This window comes from Oxyura jamaicensis, chromosome 14 (genome assembly GCF_011077185.1).
Source record: "Oxyura jamaicensis isolate SHBP4307 breed ruddy duck chromosome 14, BPBGC_Ojam_1.0, whole genome shotgun sequence".
In the NCBI taxonomy this organism is placed as follows: domain Eukaryota; kingdom Metazoa; phylum Chordata; class Aves; order Anseriformes; family Anatidae; genus Oxyura; species Oxyura jamaicensis.
Window position 1 is genome coordinate 6564620 of NC_048906.1, and position 19969 is coordinate 6584588.

The window sequence follows — 19969 nt, forward strand, 5'->3', positions numbered from 1 at the left end:
AAAGCTGTGCTTTGCCAATCGAAACGAATATATCTCCCATGACCTTGATTGCTAGATTTCAGCCCAGCTAGCAGCCCCCATGTCTTTGAGCTACAGGAACGTTTACAGAAGCTAGAAGGCAAGTGTGCTGGCTGTGTTTCTGTAAAGCACCGGCTCTGTACGACACCATGACTGCCATCTTATCTGGCGGTTGGCACTGGGATGGGTCACGACTTTGAGAGCTGCACAAGCAAGGAGACTTGTCTACGGTGGAAAAGTGTCCCCTGCTAGCCAATGCTGCAGCAAAATGGGTCTCAGTGTGACACATTTCTTCTGTAAAGTTCCAAAGGAAAAGCTTCTGCGGTTAAATTGTTAAATTGCAATCAATATTTATCTTGCAAAATACAAGAGACCAGTGGGCACTGTTGCTCAGTGGACTCACAGCAGCGAGTTTCAGGCGGAATAACAGGGGCAAAGGGTACAAACACAGTGGTCAGCAAGGTTGGATTAGTTTATAGCTGAGATTTCATGAGATGGTTGCCTGTGATTCAAGGAATCTGGATTTTGCGACCCTAAAAGTCTCCTCTGGCCTGATATCACCCTGATGCTAATTAGTTCTACTTTATTAAAGACTGTAACTGCGAGCAGCAGATACTGAAAGAAGCAGCCATGTGGCTCTTACCAAACCTGCACTGAGACTTGTAAAAACAGGAGAAAAGAAAAAAGATGTTAAAAGTATCAGGAAAAATCTGAAGTTGGAACAGAACTGGCTTTAATCTCAGTTTCAGTCAAAATTAAATTCACAAGATACAGTAGTATTTCTTCAAATAGAACAAATGAACCTCAAAGATTTTCTAATGAATACCATTTCTACACATTTGTACAAAGCAGCCTATAAAACTGGGAATGAGAGATACCACTGTTAAAAACATACCACTGGACACTTTTCTCACAACTCTTATAACAAGATACCATTTTCTATTCGATTCTATTTGGCTTCTCCATAAGGAACTGTAAAAACCTCTCTTAAAATCCTGGCATCAATAGGAGTCCTGACACTGACTCTGCTGGAGCAGAATCTCCCCCTTCAAGAAAAAAGCCTTGGGAGGAAAAAAAAAAAAAAAAGTGTTGGTTTTGTTGCTGAGCCAGCTATTTAACTCCACCAGCTAGCAGAAACAAAAGGAAACCAAATAAAACTATAAAGCACATGTTCTTTTTGGACAAATAAGCCAAGACCCTTTGAAATTTATGGCTCTACACCATCTCTACCTGCTAAGTCATACAAAAAGCTGTGGCTGCAGATACCAGCGATCACGTAAATAAATTTTATTATGTTCTACAATACTAATACAGTTAGACACACTAATCATGGGAGAAGGGGAGGTTGCTATTTTTTTCCTGTCCCATATGGTAATAATTTTGTATGATTGAACTATTATGAGCTAAATAAAACTACACATTAACTGTAAGATACATTGCAAATACATTAAATCTTCCCTGGAGTTTTAGCAAATATTCGCTTTTTCTATGAGGCATTTGGAATTAGCAAAGGAATCCACACTGGGCCATATGATTTATAAATAGATTTGGCTTCCTCTGCAATCCTTTATGGGCAATTATTTCAGAAATGAAGATGCAGAGCCACAGATAAATAAAATAATTGCAGCTGATCAGGCTTTATTTACTGCTATCACATTTCCCTGACTGCTATGCTTCCCGCCTCTCATTTGCTTCACTACCCTGGATCGATGACCAGATGAAGAGTTGTCAGTTAATGTTAAATGCTGAGCACAAAAGGTGCCAAAGGCAGATTCTGTTTTCCCCATTTCCAAACCCTGCCTGTTTTTTTTTTCCAGAGTTGGCTTGCTCTTTGGATAAATTCAACGTGGAATTAGGAGGCTGGGAAAGGGCAGAGCAAGACCGATGAGTTCTGCAGGGTTTCAAGTGACTTGCCAGGGACTTGTTTTGCTGCCACTCTCCTTCAGAAATCACTGCTTAAAGTCTGGAGAACTGCCCTTCCACAAGCAGACACCTGGCTGTGTCAGGCAAGGGTTCCCATGGACTCCCCATTCTGCAGTTATCCTGCTCAAAAAGGGTATTCAGTTTGGAAGGTGCTGAGTACAGCTGTGTATAGCAAAAACAGCTTTCCAGGTAGTTTAAATGAATTTAAACCAAGTAAAGACTGGCCTCACACCTGCATATTACCCTTTGTGGACCTCACACCATTCAGTTTTCAGCACTTCAGATCCCAGACAGGGTAGGAAACACAGGTTTATCAGTTTTCCTTAGGATCAAGCTTGAAATTGTACTGATGCCAACTCTATTCTCCAAAAAACTTTGGAGCAGTTCAGTTCAATAGAGATGTAACTCCTATGGCCTCCCCGAGCACTGTAGGGACAAACTCAGGCCCCAGTCTTCACAGAATCACAGAATCATGATGTTTCATGCTCCCCAAATTAAATTATTATGTTTTTTAATGACCCTTGCACCATCAGTGCTGATGGCCGGACTACACTTAGGAGACGTGTGGCTCTGATCTGTGACTCTCCTATAGCCTCCTGCCCTCAGAAGGCACAGCCAGCTTTGTGAAGCCTGGATCAGAACAAGTACCTTGCAGAAAAGAGGGTGCACCAGAAGCAGCCTGGGAGGTGCCTAGGGACTTGGTAAGGTCTTACAAAAAGTCTCATAGATTTTCTTTTTTTTTCTTTTTCAGTTCAAGGCCACTTATTTGTGTATCAAGAAAGGATGCTACAAACACTTGCAAGAACTTCATCAACAACGGTTCGTAAGGTGGTGAAAGAGGCCAATGGGACCAGATGCCAAAGGAGCTAGGAAGATTTACGCTAGCTGAGCATCTGGCTCCCTGCTCACTGCTACCAGAATGAAGACAAATGCTTGCAAACATAGTTATTCAAAATCACTAATGTGTGCAGCAATGATCAGCACAAGCACAGCAGTGTTGCTGCTGTAAGGTGTGGTGCCTGGGAACACAGCTGCTGAATGTTCGAATGCTGCTTTTTCCAGATGTGTATTTAATGCAAAGATCGGTGAGAAAATAGGGTGTTGCTGCCCTTTGAATCAAGCAAAGGGAATGATTAAGACATCATCATCTTTTGTTGTTGCACTGGTGGATGGTGGTAATTGCTTCTATACAGGGAAGTGGCTCTACATCTATTGTCATCCATCATCTTGCCAAGGCTGTGTATAGTACAGTAGAAGCAGTAAACTTTTGATTTAACCTCATTAGCATTCCTCGAATTACAATGTCATACCAATGATAAAGATTGAAATTATCTGCCTCTCAGCAAATGGAGAAGAAACAAATTTCACACTATGTAAAAAGCCACGGTAAAAACCATACTTCTTCCTAGTACTTAAAAGCCGCTCAAACCTGCTCAGTTGTTGGTTTGCCATGTGGGACAGGAGACAATTAGGAATTGTGTTTAAATGCATCATACTTGCAGATGTAGGGGGATGGACCCATGGACTGATGATATGATGATCTAAGGATTCAGAGCAGAGGGCTCGGAGGGGAAGGGAAGATGCTGGAGTAGATGTTCTCTGATAGCACCTTCCCTTTGACTTGTATTATCTGTGATTCCTCTGAACTCTCCCAGGGAATTATGGTTCTACCAAAAACATGGAGATTTGTGTGGAATTTGGGAAATAACAGGGAGGCACCTGGTTTTTGCACAAATGCCTTGGAAGCTCACAGGATTTCCGTGTGAATCCCAGGATAAACACACACAAGGTGAGTTCTTGCTCAAACTTGAGTTGGAGGAATTAGGGACCAATTATTTGAGCCTCCTGGCAGACAAAATAAGATTAAATAAAATCTGTGCTTGTCTGAGGTCAGTCTACAGCAAAATCTATAATAAAAATGGGAATTTATCTCAGTTGCCAGCCAGCAGCTTACCCCCTGAGCCGTGTACCCCACTATAGCTGTAACACAACACCAATACGTACTTCAAACCACCCATTCTGAGTTACTCTACTCTTTTATGGACCATCCTAGAGGAAATTAATGGATCTTCCCTACAGTGGGAACAAAAGAAGGAAATGAATTTATTATTCCAGTGGTACCCTTGACACAGATATTGAGTAGCTTCATTAAACATTTTGCAGCCCCAAGCGTCTTTGCTAAACCCTCTACAATGAGCACAGAGTCATTTTCCTTATTACAACACAAACATACAGGTCAGGATTCAGAACTCATTTACATCTGCTTTATATCTGAATAATCCCTCTGATCTCAGTGGAGTCTGGCCAGCCCGATACTGGTGCAAAATCAAGTCTGTATCATCCCAGTCCTTCCCCTTCTCTCTAGATTATCTTGCAGCATCACTCTCAAATTTCACAGAGTCAGCATAATCACAGCCAAATGACTAATACAGCCTTTTAATACAGATAACAATAAATCAATGGATTAAATTATAATTTACCACACAAATGCTATTTAGGTCTTCCCAAAGCTATTCTGAACCATCTTTCATATCTGGTCATATTCCTTGGGGGGAAACTGACACTAGATAGATCTCAGGCCTGCAGAGTAAGTTTACATAAGAAAGAAATGCTGAAAACACCCTATATTTATGATGGGAGATTTCATAGAGATCTGAATAACATTCCTGAGAAGACTGTAATGCATATAAGAAGTCTCCTCAGTATCTCTTTCAAAGAGCAGTCCAGCAGGGTAAGGTTTCACTACAGCCCGAAGCTCTACATCCAGCTGCAAACCTAGAGGACTAGCTACACCAACCCTGAGCGATACTAGAGCAAACTTCTAATGGCTTAGAAAATGACAACAGCATATTCCACCACAATTTCACATTGCAACACAGCCAGACATTTCTTCACTTACTTCATTGGTTTGAACAATGCCTGTCCATAATTCTGGAACGTCATGATCAGCTTCAGTTGGGTGCCTCCTGATTTCATTGCTGTGGGAAAAAAAAAAAAAAAAAACGCTTTAAAATGCTACATATGGGTCTACTTACATTCAGCTTCCTTGAAACAAAACCACATATCTTTGCTCTGTATTAGATGCAGCACTGAAATATCTGAGCACCAAGCAGGGTAATACTAACTGGATAACAATTTTCAAAAATTATTCAGTGGGTGCAGAGTACACGGGAATGCTTTGCGCTGAAGACTAGGGCTAAACATGGATGCATGAACACCATAAGCACCTTAACTGAATGGCATGTCCAGGAACAGCTCATTGGAGCCTTGTTTTCTCTATCTTCAATCACTTCTGGACTTCCTGCTAACAAGGGACACACAATGGGAAAGGAAATAGGATGCCTTCAAAGACAACTGTGGCTGGGATTACAGTGAGACACGCAGCAGACATCTCCTTAATTAAAAGTATGAGCAGATACTAGAGCAATCTCTGATCTCTGCTGTGATTTTAATAATGACTGCTGAGCAGTAGAGATACGTAAATCCACCTCCTCTTTGTACAATGGAGATTTATCCAAGCCCATCCACTAACTTCCAGGGGACCCCAAAGTGGTGTACACATGTGAGCAGAGCTGTGCAGAGAGGGTCGCTGGCTCATTTGGGAGGGTGGGAGAGGACATGTGGGGGTGGCAGGTGCCATCCACACCGTGCACCAAGGGCCCTCTCTGCTCAAACACTGAATGCACTCCCTTCCCAGCTGGGAGCTAATGGGAATTTAAGACTGACATTCATTCATACCAATCTGTACAATTTGGACAATATCATGTTAACAGCCAGATTATAGTGTTTTTAAAGCCAGAGACTTATTTTTTTTTTTAATGTAAGAGTTCCTAAAATGCATTTTACTTGATGATAAGGTTACTAAAAGAGGTAAATATATACTTTGGCAAGCCAGCTGCTTTTTCACGATCTCAATCAAAACTGCTTTGAATAAATGAAATGACCCATAGCCTGACTCTTTAATTCACTTCAGCGTGCGGAGAGCCATGTCAGTCCTGTCTGTGGGGATGAGTCAGTCCTTTCAAAATGCTTCCCACGAATGATCAGATAATCAATCCCTTTCTTTGCAGTTCTGACAAAACCTGTGCCGACAGGAGAACTACATGAATGTCAAGTTACCTTGCTCTGTAAATTTTGGCTTACAGTTGCCCTTGTTTCACCTATATAGCTTGCACATTTTCTTCCTCTAACCAACACCATTAGCCACACATCCTTTTTAATTACTCCTCGCTGTGCTTTATTACTGATAGGTCACCGGCTCTCTTTCAACCCTTGTAATCCATATTTTTGCAACAAAATACTATGCAAATCTGGTCAGTGTGATTCCACTTCCCCTAGAATAAAATCCCTCCTGCCTTGCTGTTTTGCTGACCCCTGCCTTCTCTTACGTTACCAGCTTATCCCAAAGGAACAAATAAATAATTAGAAATTAAAGGGCATCAAATAACTTGTACGGAACAGGTAAAGCAGAAGCGTGTGGTTTTCATGTATTAAATTCCCTTTCTTGTGCAGAGCAGGTCAGTTGATCTGCACCAGAGGGAAGGACTAGTCTCCTTTTTCTACCTAGCCCAAAACCTAAAGGCAATGAGAAGCAACAAACCTCCAGACAAAAACATGTATGTGCTGCTCTAGGACCATCAGAGCCTAGCCATTCACTCTGGAAATGCTCCTGGTTGGGTTGAACAGCAAAATCCAGGTGTAACTGCCCTTGCCTCATGCCCACATAGACCTACAGCCATGCCATGGATCTTTCCTGCCCAGTTGCTGCCAAAGGTGCAGAGTTCGCCTGGCTTTTTTAAGGCATAACCTGTATTTGCACCCCTGTTCATGTGGGATAGCTCCATATAGGTCAGCAATGTCAGTCCCAGTACCAAAGGGCAGATTTGTGTCAGGTGTAATGCTCCCCAGCTCCACCGATCTCAAGAGAGCTGCTTGCAAACTGCTCACACCAACTGAAAACAATGTGTGGGTTTTTTCATCTAAGATTTATACAATTTCTGCTTTTTGGTTCAACTATGAGGAGCTTAGGGCTTAGACCTTGACTCCCTCTACGCCTTCAGATGTGTATGTCCAAAATATAGCAAATATCCCGTAAGCCCATCAGAGAAAAGGGAAGGATAGAGCCTATTTTGAGGTACGGCTAGGAAGACAAGGCTTTGGGAAACCACAGCAATGCAAAGAAGAAAAAAGGATGTTCCAGCATGCCTATTTCTAAGCACAAAGCTTCAGATACATTAAGCCGACTGGTTTCTCAGCAAATTGAAGCCACTCAACAGATAATGATTTTGTTAGCAGCCGAACTCAACAATGAGTGTGTCATCACCGAGAAGGGAAATGTATGAAGAAGATTAACAATTCAGCGTAATTCTTCCATGAGACGCAAAGGCCTGGTTTCCTGTCAGAAAGAATTGAGCCTTAGTAAGACAAAAGCATCTCCCTGGTCTTTTAAGATCCATCTTATTGTACTGCCTTAATTGGTTGCAATAGTAGCCTTGACCAAACACGAGTTCTGCTGGGATGCTGTCCCTCTGCTGCTGCCAGGAGAAAACTTTGGGCCTCCCTGAAACAGAGGGTGACATTGGTGGGAGTGGCGCTGCATCATGTCTCGTGGCAGGGCATGCTGGCAGCCGCATGCACCATGGACAACACCACACGCCAGAGCTCAATGCTGGCTTCCCTCCACACGCTCTGGGCTCACGCGCAGCTATTCCCACTTCAGCTGGTCGTTCTGTGCTGCAGATGTGCTGGGAAGGCTGGTGGGGATTCAAAGAGGCCCTCCAAGGCCAACACTTACTGCTGTACTCCCTGCACAGAGGGAAACACCTGGTGCTGGGCCCGCCGAACTCAAGAAGATCCTTCATGCATCTCTATATGACACGGAGTTGGGAGCGGGTCCTGAGGAAGGCCACCAGGGTACCCAGCTCCTGGGGGTGGCAGTGCTGGAGAAGAGCAGGTCTCTCTGGAGATGACTTACTCAGACTTCTAGGTTCAGTACACTCCTTGTTCCTTTGTGTTACATCTGTGTACTGGCTTCCCTCTCATTTTCTGAGCTGTATTCCTTCAGGATCTCCCCCTCCTGCTCAGACCTCGGTTAGACACGTCCCTCTGACCATTACGGCCCAACAGCGGGAGCCCCGTCACCTCCCAGGCACCGAGCATGGACAACATAGTTTGTTATCTGGAGATGCCCTTGTTCTGTCATCTACTGCCCATATGAACACTTCTGAAGAATTTATAATACCCTGGAGCAGAACACATAATTTTCTGAAATATTGGAAGACACTACACCATTGCAATCTGTCATGGCTACAACCATCAGGCTTAGATATTTTTAAGAGGGCCTTACAATGTAATGGTGCTCTGACTCCAAAGGGAACCTTTAGTCATGCTCTGATTTTTTTTTTTTGTTTAAGGTTTCTGAATAAACTGTAACATCAGAGGTCATGAGAAGCTTTGGGAAAAGAATAAAGGTACCTCAAATTCTCTCTTATACACCTCCTGGATGTGCTGGCACAGTGTTAGAAATGAATCCCAATACAACCATTATTTTTTATCTCCAGGCTACTCAAAGTCTCTCTTTTCTCCCCAAAGTAGAAAGCAAAAGAATGCAATGCTAACCTTTCCTGTTAACCCAGGGCAAGAGCTTGTGGATGTGATTAGAAATCTTCCTAACTTCAGAAGGCTTTGCAAAAAATTCCCTGAGATATCCTTTTGCCTGAGTCTCTGAGAGATTAGGGTCTTGTCCAAAGATCAGTGATATCGGTGATATTCTTTCTGTTTTCTCTGATGGACTTTGGAACAAGCCTCTAAAAATCTCTTCTTCATTTACATCTAAAGAGCTTGTTGGCACAGTACATAGCATGTTTGCTCCTTCCCCCATCTTGTCCTCTCCTATTTCTTCTGAAAATTCATCAGTACATGGCCTGAATTCCCCTTCCAACCCACGGATACCATCAATATAAAAGTACTACCAATTGTCTCTCAGGCATGTTTTTATACCTGTTTGCTGAGTTCTAGCTCCCTCTTCTAAAGCATTTGGTACAAACTCTGGTAGAGACGCAATGCTGCCCAAAGTGATTTGACTCAGAAGGAATCTGGCATTCCAGGTCCTCAGTTTTGCTGTAGTACTCTCATCTCTAGACTGTATGCTCTTCTGATGGAGAGCAAAAGTCCCAACAGGACTTTTGAACTTTTTTTTTTTTATGGTCTGAATCTAACAAACATTTGAAAATATATTTATTTATGCAGTGCTAATGCCTGAGCAGTGAGGTCCAGTCAAAGCCTGGGATGCACAAATATCTGAAACAAAAGTTCAGATTCATTTTGGATTCCTATTTATGGACCAGGCTTAAATCTAGCATAAACATGTTGATTGGCTTTAACAAGCAATACTCTGCCCCAGGCTAGAGACATGGCCCCATACAAGCAGTAAAGAACAGATTTCAAAATAAATTCAAACTCCCATCATCTCTTAATTTGTTCTTGCTCAGCCAATTCTGCTAACTTGTTTTTAAAGACCTTTCTTGCTTTAGTCAAGATAGTATAGACTTCTGGAGGGAAAGAGATCCGCGAAACCATTCAAAGACCTTGTTGTACATTTTAAGTCCCCTCCTTTCATCTGGAACTGTACATTTAATCAATCTGTTGACTCTTGGCAGATTCACTGTTTCCTTATACAGCAAATCAATGATGCTACATTTCATTAAGTTTTTCACACATTCTCAGCAGCACTATTTTTTCTTTCCTTTGGATGAGATTTTTATAATTTCCTTTAGTACCGGAATTTAGGTTCAATATTTAGTGTCTTGTCTTTTTTTTTTTTTTCCTGTCTCAAAGCAGAGTCCACCTTACTTAATTGCAGCATTTCTTCACTGCATGAGTAATCTTGTGTGCTTGCTTTCTAATTACTGTCTGTACAAACTGAAGGCATTGCAGTCAGGTAATGTTTCCAAACCTTTCCAGCCAGAGAATTTGAAGAATCAAAAAATAAAACCCAACTAACTAAGCCCAGCAAACAGAAAAGCCTGTTCTGCTCAACCACAGTCCCACAGCACAAGAGAGATGAAGACCACACTGCCTCTACAATGCACCACACCATATTCCTTGGTAAATTGCTGACAGTGCTGCCACAATTATGCACAGACATTTTGTAAATATGCAAGAAAACAACTAACTATGGTTATTTATGCATGCAATAAACAGTTATGAAAGGCAAAGGAAATGTGCAGTTGCCTGTGCATGTGCTTCTTCTGAAAACTGTTTCAGTGCTCAATGGAAAACAATTCTCTCTAGGCTCCTATTTATGGTGGGAGGAAATTTTCACTGAATTAAATCAAATTAAGAGCTATCCCTTTATGCTGCACAAAATGAATAGGAAATGCTTATACTGATGCAGGGCACAGAACACATCCTCAGCCTAAAAGCTCTCCGTAACCCTGTCCTTTCCAAGGCCAGCTCTAGGTGTCACTGTGGGAGCTGAATGTGATACTCCTTCCCATCCATGGATTTGTTCCATTTAAACTTCAACATCAAGAAAATGTCACCTTGGTGCTCCCTGCTCTTGGGAATTGCTTCTGTCACCGTTTTCATTTTAAAACAACACTGCACACTACAGAGTCGTGTGAGTTGTTCTGATAGATGGTGCAGGATCAATCTGGTCACCATTCTCCCCCATAAATAATGCAAGCAGAGCAGAGCAATTACAACGTGGCTAAGAAAGCTGTTTAGCTGCAGTTTGGATCTAATTACTGAAGGTATCAAAAACCCGCACAGCAAATCACCTAATTCTATTAGAGCCACAGCAAATCTGAACAGTGGGAAAAGACTGGACAAAGCAATATCCTGTTTCATGTAACACATGTAAGCCTGTGTATTTAATTGTCCTGCTTGCAAAAAGAAGCCTGGAGATTTGGTGCTATGAAGATTTCTATTTATTTTGTACTTCTAACCTAGAATATTTGCAGCTACCCTAAAAAAAAGAAACAGAAAGCACAGAAAGCAAAACAATAAAAATTGACCCTGCAGAAAGAAAGAAAGAAAGAAAAAAAAAAAACAGCCAGACAAACTGGAAAATATGCAGAAATATGCAAGACTGTAAAAGTCCTATAAATGTCCTTTGGTCAAATATATTACTCCTTATTAATCAGCTTGCATGCTTTCGAATCCCTGCTGTGGCTCTGCAGTAAAGCTGAAAAATGGCAGATGTTATTTAAAAGCATATATTTTTAAACACCCAAAGAATTTGCAACATGAAGGAAAAGATGCTGCACTGTGTATTAAAAAAAAAAGAAAAAAAAAAAAAAAGTGTATTAACAAGATGCTCTTTCTTGCTTTGCAACCTGACTGAAAGCCCCTGAAATCCCACAGAGTCAGGCTTTGGATGTTACCAGCTAAATTCAGATCCTGACATCTTTACATAGGCAAAAGTCCCCTTCCACCTCCATCTACTTAATTTTAGACTGGAATTTCTGTCCAGGAATCATTCCCTGACAGTTCCCACTGTGACTGATACCTATATCAAAGGTACTTCATACTTTAGCTTATGGAAATAATACTGAATCACTACTAGAAACCATAGCTCTGTGGTTTTGTGCTAGAGGCATAAGAGGCCCTAAATTGTTCGAACACTAGCAGAGACAATCCCGTAGGAAATCATGGTTAACAATCATCAGTCTTCCTCTGCGGGCCTGTGGCCCCTTCCCCCTGTTGATCTCAAAGCTCTATCAAAATCATAATTAATGAAAACCTCACGACACATCTACATGACACATTAGGTGAAATCATGGCCCCAGGGAAGTCAATGAACAAAAGTTCACTTACGTCACTGCGGTCAGGATTTCACTCCTATTTCTTATTATAACAATTTTGATGCCAGGTTAACTGAAGCATAGAGGGGTTAAGCAACATGCCCAGAAGCTCAGATCAAGCAAAGAATGAGTACTAACTTATAATTTCTCATTCCCATCTCCCTTCTCCCACCAGCTTGTATGTCCCTACTTCAACCTTAACCACTCACAGCTCTGCAGAAGGGACAGACCTCATGGCCCCAACACTGGTGAGTTTGCCGCAAATGCTGCTCTCCTCCTGCGCAGCCAATACTGCTCAGCTCCAAAGTGTACAAGAGGTAAAATGAGATTGATACACCTAGCAGCCGTGCAGTCTGAAATGCTGCTAACAGCCCATGCATGTTGTGTACACCTCAATAGTTGAGGCAAAAGATGGTTTGGTTGAGCATCAGCTCCGCAAGGACCTGGGGACAGGCTGGTCGCTGCCCTGGGGCTCTGCTGCACTCTGCGGTGGGCAGGGAAGGGCAGAGCCTGCATCTCTTCCTCCTTTCTCTCAACGGATGTGCTCTAAGTGCAATGCTAACATGCCTGCTGGGAAAAGCTGGCTCAGTCCCCATTCACACGGGTCACTAACACTCCAGGAATCATTAGGTGCGTCAAAGGGAAAATCAGACGGGCCATATCTGTCCCGTGCCCTCGCTGCACAGACTGCAGGAGTGCGGGCAGTGTGCTGCTACCTGCAGTGTCACGTCTGGGCCAGGGACGGGAAAATACATGCTCGGTCGGCACACCTGTGCTCCCTAATTAATCATTCCAATCCAGAGCTGTAGGAACAGAGAACCCAGCACGTTAATAAATGAGCCTGTGTTTGTCCTCTTTAATGAGCCCAGGTGTCCACTGGCCCCTTGCATCCAAGATGGGGGATGGCAGCTGGGCACCACAAACTGCTTTATCCAAAGCCTGGCAGAGCTCAGAGCTGAGCACAGCCAAGGAGCAGCTTGATTCGCAGGGCAAAGCTCTCCCATGACATCCCACCTTTCCCACCTACTCCATCCAGATCAGCCCGCTCTTGATGACCAAGGAGCTCCCTTTTTCCTGCCCATGAGCTGCTGAGATTCACATGATGGAAAATGTAAACCTTTGGCCTGCTTGGTGCTATTCTTGCAGGGACCATTTCCTGCTGAAGCCAGGGGAAATTTTGCCTTGCAGGGTTAAAGACCTGGTGACCTCATCCCATGGCGGCAACGTACAATCAGCAGTTTTACAGAGCTCCTGCTATTTCATCGCTCTGAAACAGACTTAGCAACTTTGTGGTCAGCACAAGTAACTCCATTTTCTCTGCGACCGGTAAAAACTGCTGGCTATGCTGCAGCCCTCTACCTCTACAAAACCATGGGGTGTGTGTTTGTTTAGCATCCCAGAGCTTTCATTCAGGGCTGTGGGTTGTTTTTTTTTTTGGCTCCCTGCGCAGCTACGCAGTTAAATTCGAAGAGACACACACTGTCATTAAACAGCCCTGGAGAAAAAAAACAAACTCTGTCACCTTGTTTAACCGGAGCCAAAGGTTGACACAGGCATATCCCTGCTGTGGATTTACAAGCAGAACAGAGCTGAGCTGTGCTCAGAGAGGCTGCAGCTATGCTGAGCCGCAGAGCCCCGCGGCGCCGGATGCTCCCGCAGCCATCGCTGCAGGACTGCAGGTCAGCCGCCTCCCTCCTTCCTCCAGACGCAGCCTTTTAAATAATGATCAGCTAATAACACAGATCTAGTGCTGCTAGGATGCTATCTTCTTTTGGCCATCCTTTTTTTCATTATCCTTTTTTTTAAAAAAAAAAAAAAAAATAGGGCACTCTCAGCCTGATAACTAAAAGATGTCTGAAATGAATGGGGTTTGCTTCGCTGGCAGACTTTTCAATTATTCAGGTAATACAGAGCTGGCAATATCTCTTTATGTTTAACAAGGAAAATGAACACAGAAGTCAGGAAGCAATGTTGTAGGCACATCAGAGAAAAGCCATACAAAATATTCATTAATATTCAAACAGTGGTGAGATCCTGAACAACAAGCAAATAATCATAAAAACTATATATGTCCAAACATACCAACACTGGTTATCTTTTGGGAGACCAGGTCTTGTAGTAAAGCCTCAATTGCAGGATTATGTCTGGAATACAACTCGTACCGATTAATGCCAATGTGGAATTTTAACCAGTTTGGGTAGGAGTCTATGGAGGTTTCTCCAGTTGGCAAAAATTCTTCATTATCTTCATTTTGCCTACCACCAAAAACAAACAACAAAAAAGGAAAAAACATAAATGAGGAGTAAGAAATAATGTTACAGTTTGCAACTGGCATCAAGAAATAAAGCTTCAGGAGGTGACAGCTTGGAAGGGCTGAGCCCTGTGAGGCGGGAGAAGTCTGTCCCTGTGCCCACTGCACGCCAGGAGCCCACCCCCACCCAGGGCCAGGGTGGCCGGATCTTCACCTCTGCTCCTCACACCTGATTTATTGTCCACGAAAGTCAGGAGCAAAATTTGGAGTGACATCACTGAGTGCTAGCAGAGGCCCTTATATAGCAGAAACATGGAGCTGCAAGGTTTATATTGTATTTAGACTACACTATGTACAAACATCTTTTACAAGTTTGACCCAAAGGAAAGCATCATCCTGAACTTTTATTTAACAGGGAGCTGGGTCTGGAAGCTGACCGTACAGCAGGAATTTGACCTGTTGTACCAAATGTTCCCACTATCTCTCTCCTTCTTCTCTTTTTTAAACACAGAGAATGAGAAGAAACCGGATCACTCTGAACCAGTTACTAAAGAAAAACTCTGTGTGGTTTTGCCCCTTCCTTAGGAGTAAGATATTATTACAGAAAAGGATGGTTAGGCTGACTTTTAACTCCTACTTTTCATGTTAGTTCTGTGAACTTCGGCTGCAGCCAAGGAAAACAGGCACAAAAGGCAGCTGCATTGTGGAGGTCAGGGATATTTTCGCTCTTCACCTATTTTGACACAGTCACATATCTTCCATCCAGAGGTCGGTCCTCTGTGGTTTTAGTCACCTCCAGATGTTCATACTTTTGTGACTTTTTTTTCCTTTTTTTTTTTTTCTCAGAGTAACCAGAACTTCTTCAGGTATTTCACCTCACAGTCACTTCGGATTATGAAGTGGAAGGGGCCTGGACCATTCACATACATGTGGGACAGAAATCAGAAATACTTATCCTCCCTTTCTGAGGATTTAGATCTTGCTGGCTGCTCTGCGGCTTTACAGAGCCCTTGTATGGTACAATGCAGCTGTTTAAACATTACAGTGTCGGTGTGTTTGGAAGAGGGTGCTGTTGTATTAGACAAGCCTTTTGATTTTTCAGTCATTTAAATTTTGCAGCGGTTCTTACAAGCCAACAGGGCAAATGATTCACAGAGGCAACTCGGTGTTTTGAAGGCCGGAGAGCAGCGAAGGTGCCGGGACACTGGGAATTAATTGAGGATGAAAAATGTGGCACGGATCTGATCCTGACGGCAGAAATACATGCTAGGGTGAATGCCTTTGTGATACCAGACCTTGCTTTTGAGAAAAGTTAATATACTGCTGCCTGGCCTCATTGCTCAGCCCCTGCTCCTCTGAGCAGAGACTGGGAAGGTGCTGGAGCAGGAGGATCACCGAGAGCCTGACCCCGTTCTTACACTGCTTTTCCAGCAGCATCTGCCTCAGGCTACAGCCGCAGACAGGATATTGGGGCACAGGGACCCGCTGGTCCCAGCACTCCAGCCTTCTTGCTCTCCTGTGTTATATCCCGCATTTTGTTGCATTTTTCAGAGCAAAACAACCGGCCAACCCCATGTACGATTCTCTTCCCCCTCTCCCACCGGCGACACCCGGCTGCCTCCCCTCAGCCCCCCGCCTCTTCCAAACGACCCATCACCCCAACCCCCGAGCACAGCGGGCCGAGGACCAACCCTACAGACCCCAAGGCGGGGACCCACCGCCCCATTCCCACACCGCCCCCAAGCCTCCCCTCCGGGGGGGTGCACGCCGGGCCGGGCCCCCCGCCCCGTTACTCACCACTCGGGCTGCTCGGCCGCCCGCGGGTTGAACCTGATGTCGCTGTTGACATTGAAGAGGAGGTCGCCGTCGGCCAGCGGGGGCAGGGCGGCGCGGTAGAGCGGGTGCTGGAAGAGGGCGGCCAACGGGGCGGCGGCGGCGGCTGTGGAGGACCCGGGGGGCGGCGGGCGCGGCGCCCCGGGAGCTATGAGGCGCCTCGGCCTCGCCGCCGCCGCCGGCCCCCCGCCGTCCGCCGCTTTCTCCGCCGCCTCCCGCGACTGCGAGGAGAGGTTGGAGGCCGGCTCGGCGCTGAAGTCCTGCAGGATCCGCAGCGTGTGCTTGCTGGGCCAACGCGGGGCGGCGCGGGGCGGCGGGGCGGCGGCGGCGGCGGGCGGCGGGCAGGAGCAAGCGGGGCGTCCCTCGGCCCCCCGGCGCTCCAGGCGCGGCAGCAGGTCGATCATGATGTGCATGGTGCAGGCGACGAGGAACACCATGAGGATCAGCAGCCGGAATTTGCGGACCAGGAGCATTTTCATGGCCGGGGATGAGGCTCTGGAATTAGCCGGGGAAGGGGGAGGGAAGGGAGGCTGCCGGGGTCTTTCGCGGAAAAAGGCCGGGCGGGCGTGGGGCTCGCTGCAACCCCCCCGGGGCCGCTTCGGTTTTCTCCCTTCGGGTCGGGCGGCGAGCGATCAAGTCCGTAAAGTTACCTCCATAGGCGCCGCGGAACGCACAGGCTAAAAACAATAGGTCCTCATGTCTCAGGAGCATCAAGAACTTAGGAGGGGGCAGGAAAAAAAAAAAACAGGAAAAATAAAAATAATGATAAGAATAATAATAAAAAAAAGTGCACCGGTCCGAGCCTTTAAAATCAATAGGAAAACAAAGCCGGCGGCGCTGCAATTTATAAAGCCATCTGTTCACGATTTCTCTCTCTTTTTATTACAGGGATCACAACAAATAGGGAAAACTGGTTCTTGAAGAGAAACCGCATCTGACACTAGCTCGGATTAAATAATAACAATAATAATAATAATAATAAAGACACGGGAAGGGAGGGGGGAAGAATAATATTAAGAAAACCTGTACGGAAAGGCGACAGAAGAAAAAAAATCATCCATAATATTTGGCTGTGCAGGAAACGCTGACTCCCTTCCTTTGAATTTGACCAGTGATGCAGCAGAAGCGCTCTCCCGCTTGCTCTCGCTCCCTCTCTTCTGTGAGACTGTTTAAGAACATTGGCTGGAAAATCATTTTCTTAGAGCGGTTCCAGTTTCTTCATCCATCGCGTCCAGTGCTTGGGAGAGATTAATATGTTCAACTGAGATCAAGTCTGGGTGGCTGCAGTATCCGAGCTGGGCTTTTGCTTTGGCTTGGGTTGTTTTTTTTTGGCCGCAAAACTGTCTGATGGCACAACTGCAACATAAAGGTTAAATATGGCACAGGAAAAAAAAAGGGGGGGAGGATTAGAGAAAAGAGACTAATAAATCAGTAGAGGTTCTTTTTAGCAAAGAGGTCCCGTCTTTGATCTCTGCTGGGTCTTACAGATCTGCCTTTTAGCGAGAGAGAAAGGAAGAGAGAAAGAGGGGGGGAGAGAGAAGGGAAGAGGGGGGAGAGATCTTTGGCAGGTGCAGAGTGAAAACCTCTTTCAGCTACACTGAATTCTGGAGACTGGTTGGACTAGTAGCTCTGCAGCTCCAGCTTTCAGTGGGTGTGTTAAATATTATGAGCGAGCCATGATTCCTGCCTTCCTCACGTCATAGTTAGGAGATTGGCTAAATAAACGCTACAGTGATAGTAACAGGAAAACCTCAACCAAAAGCGCTTTTTTTTTTTTTTTCTCCTCCTCTCCTCCCTCCTTCCCACCCCCCTTTTCATTCTACTGCAGCTCCAACTGGGGCAAGGAGAGGGCGTCTGTTCCACAAAGGTTTGCAAAATAATTAGAAAAAATATATATATAATAATCAAGCAGTGGCGGAGTAGGGAAGCTGCGCTAATAGTGTTGCAAAGTAGTAGCACGGTCTGCTGCTGGGAGCAGCAATTCTGCTCTGTCATTGTCTGGGCTGCAGAGTGGGTGACTGCCCGCTCCCCCTCGCACCCAGCCTATCGCTGTAGCAAGGTCAGAAAGGAAAGCTGTACTCTGCTTCCTCTGGAGGAGCAAACTTTATTTTTTAATCCCAGATCCTGCGTGTTGTGATAATCCCAGGGTGTGCTGTGGGGTAATCTGCCTTCCTGCAGCTGCTAGCTGCCCCAGCAGCTCCGTGGCTAGTGGTGCTGGTGGCCCTGGGGCTGATGGAAGGTGTTAATGGCTGTTGGAGGAAGGGACAAGTCACTGCAGCGGTGTTCAGGTGATAAGGTAGGGGTGCTCAGGGCTGCTGATTTTGCCTTTGGGAGGGGGCTACCCTGGATTTTGTGGTTCTTAGCAAGGTTCAAATGGTCATGAAGTGGGGACGTAGTAGTAAAGAAAGGTATGGGCTTCTGCCCACCCACTGCGAGCTTTACACACAATCATCTCAAATGTTGGCCCATTTTGTCCTGGTTTAACCAACATTAAAGTATTGTTTTCCCCAAAAAGTATTCCCCCCCAGACTCCATCCAGCACTGTTCCCTCACTGAGAGCTTCTACAAAGCCTCATGCCCTGCACTCCGCTGGTATACATGTGTGGGATTACCGGATCACTAAACTCCACGCAAGGGAAGTCACTGCTTTTCCAAGGGAAAAAAAAAACTCTGAGAAACAAAGATCTGATGGGGCCATGATCTCATGGACTTCTCTGCGCCTTCGTGGGGGAACAAGATCTATTACTGTCTTGCATTTTGGTTCCAAGGTTCAGATGCAGGCCTTTGATTCCCATGGAAGCCATTTTGTCACCCTGGAACCTTTAAGTACAAGCATATTTAGTGACAACAAATCACTTGGGTGTGGAGCCAGAAGCAACACTGTTCATCCTTTTCTGCATTCTTAGCAAGGTATGCTCAGGAAAGAATATATATCAGGAAACCCACCACTGCTCAAAGAGGGTATGGTATGTGATAGGGATGCAGCATTAATGACATGTGGAAGAGTGTTTTTTTTTTTTTTTTTTTTTTTTTTTTTTAAACCTGCCAATAGCTACAGCTTCTGGTGCTGTCACTTAGGGAAGTTAGCTGGGCAGAATTAGCAATGAAGCCCAAGGAAACAAAAGAAGGCAGGTGGGAGCTAAAGTTTGGGCTCTGGGAGTGGGGGTGGTGGAGGAAAGCAGGCCCCGGGGGGGGGGGGAGGTAATTGCAGGCTGCGTGCTTCTGTGTAGTTTGCTTGTAGTCCCATTACTACAGCTTTTTTAAGAGGTTCTGGGTGACTTCCTAACAGCTCTTCATGGATCTCTGTAAGGTTAGAGAATACATTACCTATTTTAGCATGGCACAATAGGGTTTGTAGAGTATGCCCTGTAGCTACAGGGTTGTTTTCTTTTCCTTACTTTGTGTCTGGCCTACTAAATTTGAAGGCTGTGATATTAGAGGGGAGGTGGGCCTTAACAGATATGATGAAGTTGAAAAATATTGTTTTTTGACTATATCTGATATTTTGCAGCAACAAATTGCATCAGATGTCATAATTCCGCATGTGAGGTTTATATAATGAAAGTGGGATCAGCTTTGAAGTGTAATACAGAAAATTAAATGTACTTAGATACAAGGCTTTCAAAAGGTGAAATGAAAGAACAATGTGGTGAACAGGCAACTGATTCCTTGAAACTTTGTTCTCATCAGAATGATCTTTAGTGAATATTGTTACCAAACCAAGTATGGCTTCATCTAAACTTTGGCTACTTGAGAACTGACTCCAGCTAATGCTGTTCCATGAATTCTGTTCCTTGGGCCTTTCAAGCCTTACAAACCTATCTGGCGAGGGGAAGCTGTATTCCCTTTGCAACTGGACTTTTGTGGACCAGAGTTCCCTAGAGGTGCAAATAAAGGAGAGTTTCTTAACTCTTTGTGCATCTTTAGGAGAACTAAGTCTCTGTTTTGCAAGATCATACTTACTGCTTTGGGCGATGTTTTCTATAGTGTAGATACTACTCATATGGTAGTCAAGTCAAGGTGTTGAAAAGAGAGTGTCACTGGCTGGAGATCTCTCCTTTCACAGGATCTGTAACGGAGTTATGGATCCATGGGCCTACAGCTAATTGCTTTAAGAGATGTCCTTCACCCCTGTTTC

At 44.7% G+C, this 19969-nt stretch overlaps 2 protein-coding genes across 4 annotated transcripts in view; one reads left to right on the plus strand and one right to left on the minus strand.

The window, feature by feature from the left end:
* Positions 1-17537, minus strand: part of FAM20C (FAM20C golgi associated secretory pathway kinase) — a 59289-nt gene extending 41752 nt beyond the window's left edge. Inside the window, exons 1-4 of one of the 2 annotated variants that reach the window (XM_035339402.1) lie at positions 16855-17537; positions 15796-16508; positions 13830-14002; positions 4841-4919 (exon numbers count right to left, since the gene is read on the minus strand). In XM_035339402.1, coding sequence (XP_035195293.1) covers positions 4841-4919; positions 13830-14002; positions 15796-16310 — 767 coding nt within the window. In that variant the 5' untranslated portion in view covers positions 16311-16508; positions 16855-17537. Of the gene's footprint in view, positions 1-4840; positions 4920-13829; positions 14003-15795; positions 16549-16854 lie in introns of both variants that reach the window. The other variant, XM_035339401.1, reaches the window with a different exon arrangement.
* A 1036-nt stretch (positions 17538-18573) lies between these two features.
* The window catches only part of LOC118174326, a 153214-nt gene continuing 151818 nt past the window's right edge, over positions 18574-19969 (plus strand). For both annotated transcript variants that reach the window (XR_004754616.1, XM_035339599.1), the window contains exon 1: positions 18574-19105. The gene's annotated coding sequence lies outside the window, so the exon portion shown is untranslated. The remainder of the gene's footprint in view (positions 19106-19969) is intronic.